The sequence below is a fragment of the Tachysurus vachellii genome, chromosome 24 (assembly GCF_030014155.1).
Source record: "Tachysurus vachellii isolate PV-2020 chromosome 24, HZAU_Pvac_v1, whole genome shotgun sequence".
NCBI classification, from domain to species: domain Eukaryota; kingdom Metazoa; phylum Chordata; class Actinopteri; order Siluriformes; family Bagridae; genus Tachysurus; species Tachysurus vachellii.
This window is the reverse complement of record NC_083483.1, coordinates 5,733,485-5,750,364: the sequence shown is the minus strand read 5'-3', so window position 1 is coordinate 5,750,364 and position 16,880 is coordinate 5,733,485. Positions and strand designations below refer to the sequence as shown.

The 16,880-nt window shown below is 41.4% G+C and overlaps 1 protein-coding gene across 1 annotated transcript; it reads right to left on the bottom strand.

Moving 5' to 3' along the window:
* Positions 1-392: 392 nt before the first annotated feature.
* On the bottom strand, positions 393-14,956 carry gas6 (growth arrest-specific 6). Its single transcript, XM_060860447.1, has 15 exons — positions 14,756-14,956; positions 14,471-14,631; positions 11,904-11,928; positions 11,737-11,793; positions 10,696-10,818; positions 8,676-8,795; positions 7,525-7,650; positions 6,818-6,939; positions 6,550-6,668; positions 6,090-6,279; positions 5,697-5,861; positions 2,269-2,437; positions 2,037-2,179; positions 1,441-1,648; positions 393-1,332 (listed from the first exon to the last, which is right to left on the bottom strand). Exons 1-15 carry the CDS (start codon positions 14,829-14,831, stop codon positions 1,181-1,183), a joined length of 1,956 nt encoding a protein of 651 aa, XP_060716430.1. The 5' UTR covers positions 14,832-14,956; the 3' UTR covers positions 393-1,180.
* Positions 14,957-16,880: the final 1,924 nt, after the last annotated feature.

Below are 16,880 nucleotides of genomic sequence, written 5' to 3'. Positions count from 1 at the left end.
TTTCTCCAGGTCCATGAGCACATTTCCAGTTCTGAAGTTGTTATTCAGGTGACTCCATCACTCCTGATGATTAGAAGGCATGAAACCAAAAGCTTGATGTCTATTTGACTGTCTTTGGTTTCTCGTCTTTCAGAACCAAAAAAATGACCCTGTAAGTATTTTCAAGGGCAGGATGGCTGCATGTCAGTGGTATTTATTGCATTTACTCTTATGCATCTCTTTGTGACTTTGTTAGGTCTGAGTATGAGTGTTTACCCAACAAGGTGACGCACGCTGTCCTTATGAATGGTGTCTTATCCAGTATTACCATGTTGCACTACAGAATCTTCAGACCAAAGAATGCTTTGCTGCTCTACACAATATAGAGCACAAACAGTCTTATTACAACCACCTTTGTTTGTTTATTTATTTATTTGTTTGTTTATTTTAACAGCACTCAGCCTCCAGTTAGACAGAAGAGACTGAAGGTTTCCCCAGTACTAAATGCACCGAGGACTAACATAAGAGAATTATAAAAACAAAATTTCAAATACAATACAGGTGATTAAAAAACAAATACATAAACAAGGATGACAAAACAAAGAGGATAAAACAATGACTTTGGGCACCTACTCAGCCTCTGGTGGCATATGAAGGCCTTTTATTCTAGAAAGAAAGGTAGCAGAATGTCTTTGTCTTTTGTTTAAAAAGCATTGTACAGTCACGTATTTACATATACACTATGTTACATCTCTCTCTCTCGCTCTCTCTCAGTAGCTTGTGTTGTGGCGCAGTGCTTTTTCAGATGTCTAATGCAAGTGTACACCTATTTCTCAATGAGTATAATATAAATTATACACCTTACAGTGTCTGTGATTGAGTGTGTATACATTATTTACTATCAGACCCATGAGTATGCAATGAATCTGTCGGAATAAATCTCTGGTTTGAACGTAAGCGTTGGTTTTACCAGGAGGAGTGTATGTATTTTTAGACAATGCAGATGATGATGATGTGGCTAGGTAAGGCCTTTATCAGCCAGTCCTAAAGAGACAAATTAAGCTTACTCTTGAACTAAAATTCATTTTTACTCAAACGTTCTCTTTTTAAAGGCATTTGGTTGCAGGGCTAAGCTTAAGCTAGGGTCGAGCTAGGTTGCCCTGGAGATATCTCTGATTGGTCCAGCTAACCTGTTTGTTTTTCACTGATGAGGTCCCACTAGAGGGCAGGAGTGAGAGCGGACATCGTTGTGCTTGTGTTGGGCCTCATCCATGTCCAAGAGACGGCCGTTGACCGTAACATCCATGCATCCCGTGTAGAAAGCAGAGACTGGCATAGACACCAGAGAAACATCTGCAGATGAGAAACAGAAACAGAGCAGACTCGGTACGTTAGCGTCAACGCAACTGTATTGCAAGGCGGATCAACGAGCCACACGTTTCTTTCTTTGTATTTCCTCACCTGGTATCCCTCCAACAAAGGTGCTATAAGAGGATGAGAGGTCCAGAGCCTCCAAATCCTCCACAGATTCTGTAAGGCCAAGCTGCCCGTCCACCTCCAGCGTGGTGCTGTTTCCTGCCACGGTCACGTTCACTGTGTGCGTCTCCGAGTCACACAGCTGGACTGCAGCACTGGCCACAATAACATTGCTGAAGGACACTAATATATACTGTTATGGGAACACACAAATCACACGAAACGCTTCATTTGAAACTGCATTCATGTACTCTGGACTTAAAATACCTTCCCAAAAAAGTTACTAGGATTTACACAGATGAAATACGGAAAAGTTTTCCGTTAAAAGTTTGACGTAATATGATTTATTGTGGAAAACAAAAGAAAGTTAGAGTAAGCATTAAGGATAAACTGTTCGTGCACTTCAGAGTCATAATACAAACTGAACTCAAGTTTAGTGGCTATACACAGTTAGTATTGCTTTCTGAAACTCTTATACGTTTTTTTATAAATGTGGTACAGACGCTTAAACGTTCAACTGTCCATGAATAACGTTACACATTTAACAGATCGTATATACAGCGGTCACAAAACTTACTGACCTCTGCCCACTGCTTACTTCCAGAATGGTAGTCAGAAAGGGAGATGGAGAAAGGCACAGTATCTTGTCGAACGAGTGCAAACAGTACTCCTGTTGTAGAGGCTGGCCGTACGGTCAGTTGCACGCTAAGCACCTTTGTATCGCCTGTGTGTGATAGTGAGTCTCTATTAAAACTGTATGTACTGTATTTCATCTACATAATGTGAATGTAAATCAACGAACACTGAACACACCGTGGCTGTGATTGAACAAGGCGAACCCATGGCCTGGGAAGAAGGAGATGTGATCTTCGTTGGAGAAGCACTGCATGCGTTCGTTATGGCGAATGGTCTCCTGGATGGATGTGTCTTCGTCAGTCAACCAGTGCCACTCTTTCATACAACCGTCTAGACGGGGGTTCACCTGAAATACCGAGACAGACGTTGGGTTTTAAAACAGAAAGAGGAACAGTGTTAAAATATTTGGCTTGTACATTTCTATTGGAATAATTTTTGCTCCCCTGACAAATAGGTTTTAGGACAAAAAAAAAAAAAAAAGGTACTGTGAAATGTCCTCCTATTCTAGTAATCAAATAAGACTGTGGGAAAATATATAATGGCCCAGCTTCTGGGAAAGATATATATATATATATATATATATATAAATATAAACATCATACTCATGGCATCCTTTACACAATGTCCTGTGGGGAAAAAAAAATCATGCAAATCTAGCCTTCAGGTCATCATCTGTATCGATGGCCTAGGAAAGCATACTGAATTTGGGCATGGAAGCCTTTATTATCGGCACATAGATTACAGCACAGTGGATTTCTTTTCCTCGCATATTCCATCTGTGGCAGTTATGATACAGGGTTAAGGGCCCTGCTCAAGCGTGGCAGCAAATTAAAGAGATTTTCTGAACCTTTGACAACAATCAGGCCGCCACTGAACGTGAAGCATTTTTCAAGCCTTGCCCATTTATTAGACATTGCTGCCACCTGGTGGAGCAAAAAAAACAAGCATGTACCCAACAGACAGACCATCAGTTCTGATTATGCCCACGACTGTTGTGTGGAAGAAAGGAAAAATAGAACACTACTGAGCAATAAGTCAAATTATTGACATTATGGAGAATAACTTTATTTGGGTCTTATTTAAGTAGATTAAAAACGGAGATAAAAGGCTATGACATGACCCCAAACTTACTCTCATAGTCAGTTCCATTTTATTAATTCTGCCGACGGTCTAATGACAACCGTATGCAGTTACAGTGTACTAAATACGCTGTTGTCTGAGGTGCCGTGAGAAACGGGAGCAGTGTTGCTGCTGATATACGAGTACTTTAGCACGTGCAGCATTCGTTCAGACACGTTCATTAAGACCAGCTTGGAGCAGGCTTGCAGTAGTCACGTTTCAGCGGAAGGAAGCGCTAAACAAATAAGTGGTCAGCCTGAGTGTTGTGAGACCGAGTGAGCTGAGAACAAGACCTGAATGAACTCTACAATGAAGTTTCGTCTATATGACACTACATAAGGGTTCAGACGCAGCAGATCAGGAAGAAACTTAGACGATTTTGAACAATTTAGCCGATCGATCTACTTTAATAAAATAAAAGCGTGGTTAAACGAAGAGGAGCCTTAACCCTCGATTGCTCGGTGTATAAATGAGATAAATGTATTCATTTTAGCTTTAGGTGATGAGTCCATGATGTGACACATTCCAAAATACGATTAGCAGTGAGGGCATCTGATGGTGGGATGGATCTGTGGAAGGAGAATGCTGCACTGACGAGAGAAGTGCACGGTTGTATTGGAGAAGGATATGTAAGTGCAGAACATGCATCTTTCCTCCCTTTGGGTTGCATCGTGTCTTCAGACCTTTTTCTTATTTATTGCGGTAATTCACTTGTCGACGACTTGCATTCTATACATTAGAATCTAGATAATAATAAGACGCAAAATATCGCCACTGATCCTCCCTTAATCCTCGAGCGCTGTCCCACGACTGACCCTGACTCTGAACACAGGTTCCTAACAAGCTTTCATATGTGGAGAAAAGAATTTCACTGTGCTGTGACATGACAAATAAAGTCTTCTTCTTCTTCTTCTTGTGTTTGCCAGCACATTTGCAGGCCAAGAAAGTGAAACAAGCCACTTTTAAACTGTAACAACTAATGAAGAAAGTGAAAGCGTCTCCACACTGAACTGTTAAAGCAAATCTCTCGTATGAGGAAGGATGTTTCAGGAAGAATGTCTGAAGGGTCTGAAAGTAGCAGGCAGGTAGCAACAGGGTTGAGCTTTGTGCCTTTAGACAGAATCATTCAATTCAATTCAATTCAAGTTTATTTGTATAGCGCTTTTTACAACTGACATTGTCTCAAAGCAGAACAAACATAGAACAAAAGTTTTTTATAAAGATTAATAGAGTACAAAATTCAAGATTAATATTAGATAGATTTAGTTCACAATGTGTATGTATTTATCCCCAATGAACAAGTCTGAGGTGACTCAGGTGACTGTGGTGAGGAGGAAAAACTCCTCATGTGGGTGACAATGGAGGGTGTGATTATAAATATACAGTCTAACAGATGTTGTATTGATGCAAAAGATCACATGGAGTTCACAGCTGAAAAGAATTGAATGCGAGTCATAATACTACGTAAGGCTGGGCGATACGGCTGAAAACTGTATCACGATATCAGTGTTTCATATCGGGCCGATATCAATAATTATTGATATTTTTTATGGCCCATTTAAAATAAGGACCAGGAGAAAAATATATTACATTTAAATTTTTTTATTTTAAACTTAACCTTCCTCTGATCGTAATCCCCTCGGTTATTAAGACAGAAAGGTCAACAAATAATTATAATGTAAACATAAGTCTAAAGTCACAATGAACACTTAACAATCATCTCTTAACATTTAAGGTGCAAAGTGAAAGAAAATGTAAGAAATGCTTAATAAAGTGTAATAAAATAGTGCAAAGTGTTAAATATAAACATAGAGAAACCTGAGAATTTAGTGCACGTTTAGTGCTAGTAAGTTCACTAGCTGTTGACCTTCTGGTGAATAAAGTGTTTTAAAATATGTGCAGTGTTTTGTAAACGTAAATAAAACTGAGGTAGACTGAGATACATCTGTAATATAAACACAAACCTGATACACTACAGTAACATTGTCTGAAATATAAAACCTGCAGAAATATGAAAAAGTAGCTGACTTTTCCTCTTTTATTTACAACTTCCTCGCTCGCTGCGGCTCATTTTCTGCTTATCAGTCGCGGGTTACTGAAGAGGAATCCAACAGACAGATATGGCGCAACCAAAAAAAGATACTGTTACATGATTGCCAGTTAGTGTGTCACTCCCTATGTTGCTAGGTTACCAGAGAGTGAGTGCCTTTGTTAATGCAACCAAACTTGCTTCGCAACCTCTGTTTTCTCCCGACAAAGAATAAAATATCCGATCAAGAACTTAAAAGAACGGTAATGAAAATGACGTTTCCTTTTTTCCCGCAAAAAAAAAAGGATAAAAAATATCGAAAGTTTTATCGAACACTTTTTTTTATTGATATTTCGATCACGTGTCTATCGCGATACATATCGTTATTGTTTTAATCGCCCAGCCCTAATACTGTGTCTGTGTGAAATATTTCCAGTGAGAAATAACTTCTCCTTACCTTGTTGAGCAGTCCGTCCTCTTTAAAGGGAACTCCTCCCACAGTGAGGTTGAGCTCATGTATGCCTTTCTTCAGAGTAAAAAGATCTCCATTCACCGCGATCTTCATCACTGCCTCCCTGTCGATCTTTATCACAAGGCTCCGCCCCTGCTCTTCTACCGAGATCTGGCAGAGAGATGGACAGAGACACGTTTGAGTGACATGAAGTCAAATTTGCAGGATGATTGATGTAAGTCTTAGTATATTCGTGTCTTACTGATAAAGCACTTTTCCCATAGGATTAAAATGTATTTGAAGAAAAAAAGAAATACTAATATTGAGGTTTGTGTATATCTGGTATTCTAAATACTCATCATGGTTTATAAACTGAAAGCGCCGTTAGAGTTCGCTCACCCTGTGCCACTGCCCGTCATTAACCAAAGGGCCGCTTCTGGTCACCCTGCTCACGGCTCCGTATTTCAGCTGCAGCTCTAGTCTCCCGTGGTGGATCGCCAGTACGATCCAGGAGCTGTTTAAGTGACCGCCGGCGAAGAAGATAACTCCTTCAGTGTCATATGTCCTCAGGTCAAACTCTGCTGTAAAGCTGGAAGGGAACACACAGTGAACACTTAGTACGTCTCTCTGGATAACGACTTCTGCCAAACGCCGTGTATGTAAACGTGAATACTGAATAAAGCAGACGAGCTACTGTAATAGATCAAAACAGGGACGTACGTATGGTGCTGTTTATACTATTCGCATGTTTGGTTTACAAGTGGCAAAGTCTGTCCTTCAGCTGTAATAAAACTATTTGTCTTATCCCAAAAGACGAGCTTCATAAATCTGTTAACACAGTAGGTTACCCAGTGCTCACCCAGTCTGAACCAGACGTCTGAAGCGTAGCTTGACCACAGGAACTCCACTGAACATCCGGCCCAGGTACAGAGAGCGAGCGTTTCTCTTCATGTTCGACTCCAGACAAGGCTCGATATGCTAAAGAGAGTTCATGTATAAGAGTAAGCAAAGAGCCGAACAGTCGTTCCTTTATATTTTTCAGGGCACCGCCTCTATATAGGAGTAAAATGTGCACAGCAATAAAATAAGGTTTCCTGTATGGAAGATGAATCAAACCTGTTCATTACCTTACAGCTGCTCAGGTCTTGCCCCAGCTTCTTGCCCTGTCTGCCGTCACAGTAGCAACGGAAACTCCCAGGCGTGTTGACACACTGCTCCTCACACACAGGTGATTCACATTCATCCACGTCTACCCGACAGGAAGAAAACAGAAGAAGTCACTTCTCTCTAGACAGCATGTGTGTACAAGCAAAACAAAACTGTCTGAAGTGTGAAGTGTTCGCTTGGCCTTTAATCACGTACAGTAATAAGCTGAGCCGGAAAAACGGCGGTCTGAACGTTTTTAAGAACCTTAACACAGAAAACGATACAGTACACATTGCCAGGGTTACAGCTTGTGAGATCGTACCCAAGTCCCTGACAGAAAGAGATCTCAATCTTAGAATGGTTTTATGGATAACACAAGCATGGAACAACAGAAAAAATAAACAACAGTACCTAATTAAGCCTGCTGTAAAATACTTCACCGGAAATGCCACTATAGTAAACCAGTCCCAATTTCAGACTTGGATTCTAATCACAGCGTGTTTCCTGGAAGACGGTGGCGTTGTGACTAACGTGTGGGTTAGTCTGGCTTGTCATAAGGCTGATAACTGATGCTCATGTATGTCAGAACTGCACGGAGTCAGCAGATATTTAGTACGTCTTACCTTTGGGTACGTTTTATCTGTTGGGTAGATTAAGTGTTAGTGTGTAAAACGGAAATCGGACGCACCGTCGCAGGTCTTGGTCTCGTTATTGTAGACGTAGCCAGCGTCACACAGGCACTCGTAATGTCCTAGCAGGTTCCTGCACTGCGCAGTGCCACACGCACCAGGAACGTCTACGCACTCGTCGACGTCTGGAACAGAACGAGGAGAAAATGATCTATAGTTTTCTATCACCTTAGGTTTAACCACGCTGAAAAAAAAATACAAATAAAAATACTTCCTATGCTGCCTTTACGTGCTGTTAGAATTACCCTGCATCTCATTTCTCAAGTGGTTAAGGCTCTGGGTTGTTGATCAGAGGATCAGGGTTCAAGCCACAGTACTTCCCCAATTGTGGGCCCTTGAGCAAGGCCCTTAACACTCTCCTCACTGCCCCAGTGATGCTGTATCATGTCTGACCCTGTGCTCTGACCTCAACCTCCAAAATTGGGATATGCAAAGGAAGAAATTTCACTGCACTGTAATGTCTACGTGACAAAAATAAATGCTTCACTTCTTCTATTTTATGACATGAATACGAGCGCGTCGTGTTCTCCTGCATTTTGAAAAATCAGCAAAACCTGCCATTAAGTGCTGAATGGAAACTGTGCTTTCCTCCATCATGTCGAACGTTTAGGACTCTTATCTCAGGTCGTAATTACAACTCGACGGGCCATTCGTGTGCAATTTCCTAGCGGGGAAACTCATATTTCTGATAATTCCAGTAGCTCATGAAGGCAGCTTTAGTAAGTAAGCTTGTGATCGGCAGTTAAAGCTTGTATTTATTTACATGATGTAGGAAATTTGGTATTCATGAAAATTCTGTAATTAAAAAAAACCCAAAAACAACAACCGTCTGTATCCTATTCACGCTTTTCACTGTGTAACTGACACATAAGAAGACTAACTAAAGTAAACTTTAATAGATCAGCTTCAACGTCTAAGACTTGATGTACTTTTTGTGAATCCCAGGTTTATTTTATGTGCGACTGCCAGAGCCGCTGTTATAGAAACTTAATCCGCACCTTATGATCCATCGGAATTTGAAAGAAAGAATAAATAATTATAAACGTGTGTTATGGGTTTGTTGTCAGAGAAAAAACGATGCATGAAGATATTTTATTTGCACTTCGAGTACTGTGTTTTGAGTGTTTTTTTATCTGTACATTTGACTTACCCAGACAGTGGTGGCGGTCAGACAGCCTGTAACCATCACGACAGGAACAGTGGTAACTTCCCACCGAATTACTGCACTCGTGATCACATTTCCCATTTTCTTTACTGCATTCATTTACATCTGCCAATCAGAGAAGGAGATGATGAACCGACGATGACGAGTCAGTCACAGAAATACGGGCAGGATTCAGTTTGAATGCCACGGTCCAGCTGAATGGGTTGGATTAAGAAGACTCAGTGACACAGTAACACATTGTGGTGGTGCAAAATGTCTCACATTTTCCTCTGGGCTGAAAGTGCAGAAAGTAATTTCCGATGATGGATTTAAAGCGTATTTAAAACGTGTAGATGACTGGCACAAAACGACTGGCTTTTCCTCAGCTGAGCTCCAGCTCCGTTTTCCCTCCTGTTTTCATCTACTTGTCATTCCACACTGGTAGGTGAATGAGTCATGGTGGATATGTGCACTGCAGATACTCTTTTCTCCCTGTGTTTTAGGGCAGAGTTTCTTTGCCTTCTTTCTGATGGCTGACTCAGAGCTGCGAAAGTGATTTGAGGAACTATGAATATGTCATCTTTTAAGTCATTTCCTCAACCCATAGATAAATCCACTGTAGTTATAGACGCCTCCACCGACAACAATTCTAGTCCTTTTACTCATTTCTATGCCATCAAATATGAACAAATATCTGTGGACTGTAAATAAGAGGCTCAAACCCGTTCCAGCATGCCAAAGTTCCTGTGCACAAAGCGAGCTCCATGAGCAGCTCCATGGTTTACCAAAGCTGGAGTGGAAGAACTTAAACATCCGGTACATTTCTTGTACTTTAGTCCTATTCTCAAACCCAGTGAACACCTTTGAGATGAACAGAAACACCGATTTCACCTCTGGCCTATTGCTATTTCCCTGAATACACACAAATGCTCCAAAATCTAGTTCTGTAATTTAGCCTGGAGGAGCGGCGGCTGTTAGAACATAATTCCCACAGTGCTGGAAAGGGGCGTTTAATAAGCACACCATGTGTGATGGACAGATAACAACACACAATTATGTGTGCCATAAAGTGTATTTCAAACAGGAAGGAAGCTATTGAAAAAGAGTGCCTTTGGATCTTGTGTGTTATCTAGACTTGATTTGGATCACTTCCAAAATCTGAAAAACAATCAGAAAAGTAAAGAATAAAAATAAAAACATCCACTCAATGGGTGGGAATAACAATATGGCTGGCTGTGGTTTCAGAAGAACTAAAATCATATCAGATGTGCACTGTGACCAGATACTGATAAAATTGATATCTTACTTATCAGATATTATTAACTGGCTCTTTATCGTAATATTCCACTGCGGAATATCAAACTGCTCATCAAAACCGTATGGCTTGAAACAACAGCTGCATATTTATTAGACACGAAGCACACCGTGTCACCGACCTGCCGCGTCCTCACTAGTTATGTACGTCCTACTTCTGATTTAAAGGCACACGAGGTGAAAAAAACTGAAAGAGGGACAGAACGGTGCAGCTATGAGAGGCTTTCAGACATGCAGTGGAAAACTGGCTCCCACTGTTCCTCTGTTAACTCTCCACTCAGCACTGTTTTTAATTTCAGCTGAAAGCATAGAACATTTTCACTGTGACCTTTCATTCCATTTATTTTGTTCTTCGTGTTAAACGGGCACCTTACAAATGGGTCTTACAGATTATCTCCTTTTTTTTCCACTGAACCACAAAGATTGTGGTCACTGACCGCTAGAGCACGACCTTGTAAACCGGTAGAAGGGACGAGTGGGACGTCTTAGAGGACGAAAGGAAACATGCAGAGTCATGCCGTGTCATAGCGGCAGAAGAGGACACAGCGAGCACGGTCCCAATCTACCTGCATCTAATAATAGACATTCCTAATTCTCTAAATGGATTAGATATAAGAAACAAAAAAATGATGTCCTTCAGTAAAATGTCTTGTGTGATTTAATGTTGAATGGTGCTGTATGGACTGAAAGATGATGAAAACAAGAGTCTTACCATTTTCACACCTGAGGCCAGTCCACCCTGTGAAGCAGTGACAATGAAATTCACCCTTTTTGTCCTCACAGCGCACCGTCCCTATGTGATGACAAGGATTAGGGGAGCACTGGTCTGGAATGTCTGTGAGAGAGAGTGAGAGAGAGCACGAGAGAGAGAGAGACAGAGAGAGAGAGAGAGAGAGAGAGAGAGTGATAGATAGAGAGACAGACAGAGAGAGAGAGAGAGAGCGTTGGCCAGAGGACAAAATGTTAGATTGGTTATTCAGGGTCAAAAACACAAATCTGCTTTTCTTTTTCGCTCTCTCTTCTTTCCCACGAGTTATTTACTAACCAAACGTCCACCTCCTACAGCTCTCAAGACAATTTGTTCTGCATCTTAGTTTACGAAATTCTTAATATATTTCAGTTTCCTTTTGCTGTAGTCTCTAAACTATCTGCTGACAAAATCTCACTACGCTAAGTCCAGACATGTCAGGGCAAAGCTGAGAGAGTGTGGGTGCAGTTGAGTACAATGAAAAGTGAGAGAGAGAGAGAGAGAGAGAGAGAGAGAGAGAGAGAGAAAAAAAAGAGAGAGAGGGAGAAAAAAAGAGAGAGAGGGAGAGTGCATTGCAGAGTCACAGCGTCACAGTTACTGACTCAGGTCTCCTGTATTGACCAATAGGAGCAGAGTATTCTGAGCTGGCACATTGCTGCCTCTGATTCAGCGGAAGCTGATGGTGAAGGACGAGCCTCCAGAATGCAATGCTATACCAGCTCACATCACATCACATCATGTGCTTGTACACACACACACACACACGCCAGGAGCTGCTTGAGGACACTGCGATACCCACAATTATTACCTAACCGTATACAGATCATTACTAATATACAAAACTGCAGAACAAACTGTTATCTGCTCCTTTAAAAACTACTGCAATGCAGCACACAGGCAGACAGCATACATTAAGATGAAAAGGAGCAGTGCTTTTCTTTTAAAATATGTATAAATACAAGCAAGACAGCAGAGAAGGTGAGATGGACAAACAGGTTCACTCACTGTGGACGCAGGTCACCAGGTCTTCCTTCTTCTTGAGTGAAAATGTATTCCAACACGCTGAAGACACAGGAGAACGCTGTTAGCGCCTTCCGACAGAAATCTGTGTAAACTTTTTACGACGTTTATGAAAGTCTCTCGTGTGAAGTTCGGACAAATTCGGAACTTACCTAAATACTTGGGGTAGAAATAGTCCTGCAAAAGAGGAGCAAGAGCCGTGATTAGGCAGTGTGATGACAACAGACTCTCAATTACTTGTGCAAACAGGCTGTTTTATGCCATCTTGTCATTACAAAGTAGTTTAAACATATTATGCAATGCTTTATTATAAATGGATTATTCGAAACTATTTATCATTGTCTCATTATATCTCCACACTCTGAGCTGGAAGATGTGATGCAATTATTCTGCTCTGAACTCGTCTTTAATCTCACCGTCCTGTCACAACACGTTAGACCCGAGTATCTTCTAATCTGTTTGTACCAGGAACCAGTTACATTGTGTAAAATGAGTCTCTGGAAACGGATCAAACGTACACACACTGCAGAGGTATGGGGTGTGGCCAAGCTGCACAACTCTCTTCCTTGGGACTCAGGGTATGTAATAAGTCTGGTGACTTTCTGGGAAATACGTCAGTCAGCCATAACACATTAGAATCACCAACAGGTGACGTGAATAACGTCGATTATTTATGGCACCTGTCACCGAGGTTGAGATGTATTAGGCAGCAAGTAAACAGTCAGTTCTCAACGTGGATGTGATGGAAGCTCTAAAAAAATAGGCAAGTGTTGGTGATGAGTGATTTTTTGTGAATGAAAAATTGTGATGGCTACACAACTGGGCCAGAGCATCTTCAAAACTGCAGATCTTCTGGGCTGTTCCCAGTATGTAGTGGTTACTACCTAACAAAATGGTCCAAGGAAGGACAAGCGCTATACCAATGAATGGGTCACAGGAAGGGCAAGACTAATTCATCTGGTCCAATCACACAGTACAGCTACTGTAGCACAAATTGCTGAAAGGTCGCTGGCTATGAGAGAAAGGTGTTGGAACACAGTGCATTGTAGATTGCTGTGTAATTGCAGAGTTCCTAAGTTCCTACAATGGGCATTTATGCATAAGAACTGGACCATGGAGCGATGGAAGAAGGTGGGCCTGGTTGGTCTAAGGAATCACATTTACTTTAACATCATGGGGATGTCCGGGCGTATGTGTGCTGTTAGCTGCAGAAAAGATGGCACCAGGATGCAGTGAGGGCGGAAAGCTGAGGCCGGCTGAGGCAGTGTGATGCTCTGGGCAATGTTATGCTGGGAAACCTCGGGTCCTGGCATTCATGTGAATGTTAATTTGACACGTACCACCTCAACATTGTTACAGACCAAGTACACACCTTCAGTTCTCCTTACTGAATGAGTGTATGTGTGGGCAATAATGATAGATAAGTAAGTGCACTTTACTGAATGTGTGCTTCATTCAGCAGCTGCAGGTTATCGAGAAACTGGTTCAATTTTAAAGCTGCTGCAGTCTGAAAGCTGCAGAGACAGAATTCTGCTGAGTCAGATTCAGATTCCACAACTACACAATGAATAATACACAGAGATCTCCACTTGGACACTGTACGAGCAACGGGCACATCCCACTGATTTCATCCCTGCACACATACACACAGATTCACAGCATTAACCAACACCCTATTTATCCATTCTGCCTTATTTCTACTCCATGCTGTACAGCGCACACTTATTTGCCTGGACCCGTTTATCTCCTTAAAAATACCTTAAAAATTATAGTCACTGTAATAAAAGCACTAGGTATCTTACAGGATAAAAGTAGGTATAATTCTGCTCTTGTCATACATAAGTACTTGTGTAACCTGAAGCCCCAAAAGAACTGCATTATTATGTCAGCATGGTATTTTTAAAGGTCACTCTGGGCTTGATGATACATCATGTGTGTATCATTTGTATAATAACCTACTTCCACACTTTAATGATGCAAGCGGCCTTTTACAACTTTTATCATTCCAATGCTCAAGTACCTAAAACTGTTCAAATCATTATAGTGTCGACTCAGTCTGTTGTGGAGTCGATTCCACATAATAAATACAACTGTAAAGTGAAAGATATCTTGTGAAACGAACACTGCCGTATTAATTAAATGCAAAACAGATTTTCTACATATTTTAAATCTTTTGCGTCATGTGCGCACGTTTAAAATGAATGGAAACGATTCGAAACGACTCGACTCGTTTTAGGATAGAGGACTCGACTCGTTTTAGGATAGAGGACTCGACTCGTTTTAGGATAGAGGACTCGACTCGTTTTAGGATAGAGGACTCGACTCGTTTTAGGATAGAGGACTCGACTCGTTTTAGGATAGAGGACTCGACTCGTTTTAGGATAGAGGACTCGACTCGTTTTAGGATAGAGGACTCGACTCGTTTTAGGATAGAGGACTCGACTCGTTTTAGGATAGAGGACTCGACTCGTTTTAGGATAGAGGACTCGACTCGTTTTAGGATAGAGGACTCGACTCGTTTTAGGATAGAGGACTCGACTCGTTTAAGAATCGAGTCCAACGAGTCCTACGAAGAAGCTATACGGTTAGCAGATCCATACTGATTTATCACGACACTTTATCCCAGTCCGTTTTGCTGGATCACCTTTTATTCAAGGACGTTAAATCGACATTGCTAACATGCTGCTGTTGTAATCATTATGATAAAAAGCCGTTGTACCGTTTCAGGGTCGTTTTCAAACACTTCTCTCGCCTCCTCTTTGCTGCACAGCTCCTCCACACATTCCCTCTCCAAATGCCCTTGTTTGGTTTCCTCAAAAACCTGGTTCGCTCTCCGGTGTCTCCGTAAAACCTGGTTCGCTTCCTCAGGCGACAAGGACACTGTGAAACAGATGAATAAACAGCAGGATGGAGGTGTTGACACAACACTGAGGGTTCTGAGAGGTCCTTCAGTAGGTCACATTAACTACCGTTAACGGTTAGCAGCTCGTATCCATGTACTTACACTCGGAGGAGCTGGCGACCAACAGCAGGATTAACATGGAGCCCGACAGAAGACGCTCTCGGGGGGTCAGAGTCATGGCTCTGCGGCAAGATTCTGGGAGTCAATCCGTTACAGCCAAAGAGTCCAAACACCAGACAACAGTTTCTATCAGCCAAACCTCCCTAATCTGCGCTCTCGCTCTCTCTCTCTCTCTGTTCTACACACAGATACATACACAATCTCTCTCTCTCTTTCTCGCTCTCTCTGGCTGTGATTGGTTGAAAGTTTGCTGCACGCGCAGGGAGGTCCTCTTTTCCTCACGAGCTCTTTTTACCTCAGATATGTTAGCACAGTATGCTAGCAGTGTCTCTGTGTTAGTATACTAAGCACGTTGTTATATTACATCCATCCATTCTATATCTACACCCATTATCCTTTTAGCAAGTTTAAATACGCAATGAGTTACTGTACACAGATTGTCAGCCCCTTCCTCCGTCCCTAAGATCTAGTTTGAGCGGACGTTGTTTTAGGTGTTGGATCGATCTTAGCGCCTTAGTCATGCTGACATGGTAGTTTGTGTACCGGAATGGTGTTTCTAACAAATATTGGTCCCAGTTTTTATTACAGGGGTCTAGAGTATCTGAACCGGCATTACCCTTGACCCCCGCTCTTCGTCTTATAGAAGCCGAGTTGTTAAAACGGCTCTGTGTTACCAAAGATATGAGTGGTCTGATCACCAGATTCTTACTCATGGACACCACTTCAAGGCCTGGTCTTTAAAGTTGAGTCCCAGAAACCTGCCATGATAGAGTTAGTCTGTACTGTTTATGGGGTAATTAGGAAATTCACCTGTGTGATTGTTGTAGCTGATAAAACGGTCGATCGGCTCGGATACAAGAGTTATACCGAATGTTGTATGCCACGATTTTGACATGCTGTGTGATATGGTGCCCTGTCTATGGGTTTGAGAAATGACCTACAGTAAACAGCCCACTATACAGTATGTTAAGAAGGGTGTGTTTACTGAAATCGGTCCAATTTAATTGTCAGGATGACCCAATTTAAACTTGAGACTTGATTTGGACTTTGAGTGGACAACACACTGGTTTGACCTTATAAGACTCAACAAAAACAGTAATTCTGTTACGTACCCTATATAGGGCAATTGTGAAGGAAACAATATAATTGGGGTTGTAGTACCTGTTTACCAGACCTCGATTAAACACATGAATTGTTTTTGTAAATTTGATGATCTAAAACCATAAATATATGGTTAACTATAGAAGACTATACTGTTCCAGCATTTCTGAGCTGTAACTAAGCAATGTCCTGCTTTCCCACCAGTCTGAATACAAGGTCGTTCTACGGAAACTGTGCTCCTTGCATGTCCTTCACAGTTAGTCAGAGAAATCTCTTTTTCCCAGACCTCATCTTTCTTTGACACTGCAAATTGCCAGATCATTATCTCTACTCTTGCTGACTGGTGCATGAAGAACTGTGTTCTGGCCTGGTTTTTATTATATCTATAGGACATTTCCTTATGTGTAGTCTAGAGAGATCCAGTTTCAGCACTTCACAGCATTACTACAGGAGATCCCCAAGGGGGCAGTTCTTGCTCCACTCTTTTTTTTCTTATCCAACAAATCACTGTGTTAAGTAAGCAGTTAAGTAAGCTTCTCATACTGTTGCTTAACAAGCTGTGAAACACAATGTTTCATTAGCTCCATCTACATCCAAAGTCACCTAAATAATTCCCTTATGCTGGACCTTCTTAAACACCACCGACACCTTCATCAGTGCCACTGATTGCATCACATCAATCAACACATAATTTTCACATCCTGATGACAGAAAGGACTGAAACACCTATGATAATACATCCAAGCGATACCAGTGATCTACTAATTAAACATGAATTCATTAGTTAATGTTTTATATTATAGATAGAAAGCTGTTTTTATTGTTTCACCTTCATTATGAAATTGCTGTGTTGTAAATAAAAGAAGCAAAACCAGGATGTGTACATGAGGTGTTTCAGCTCACTCCGTGTTGTGTGTACATGTTAAATACTTCATCCAAAATAAGTGACCACATCTGAAATGATGCTGGAATACTTTGTTTTGTTTCCTCATCCATCTGTCACCTG

Excerpts from the sequence above, each read along its gene's own strand:
- gas6 (XM_060860447.1), bottom strand. The coding sequence starts at position 14,831 with ATGACTCTGACCCCCCGAGAGCGTCTTCTGTCGGGCTCCATGTTAATC. Across the intron at positions 14,632-14,755 it reads GGTCGCCAGCTCCTCCGAGT|TGTCCTTGTCGCCTGAGGAA; the intron begins GTAAGTACATGG and ends TCTGTTTCACAG. Across the intron at positions 11,794-11,903 it reads TTTCTACCCCAAGTATTTAG|CGTGTTGGAATACATTTTCA; the intron begins GTAAGTTCCGAA and ends CTGTGTCTTCAG.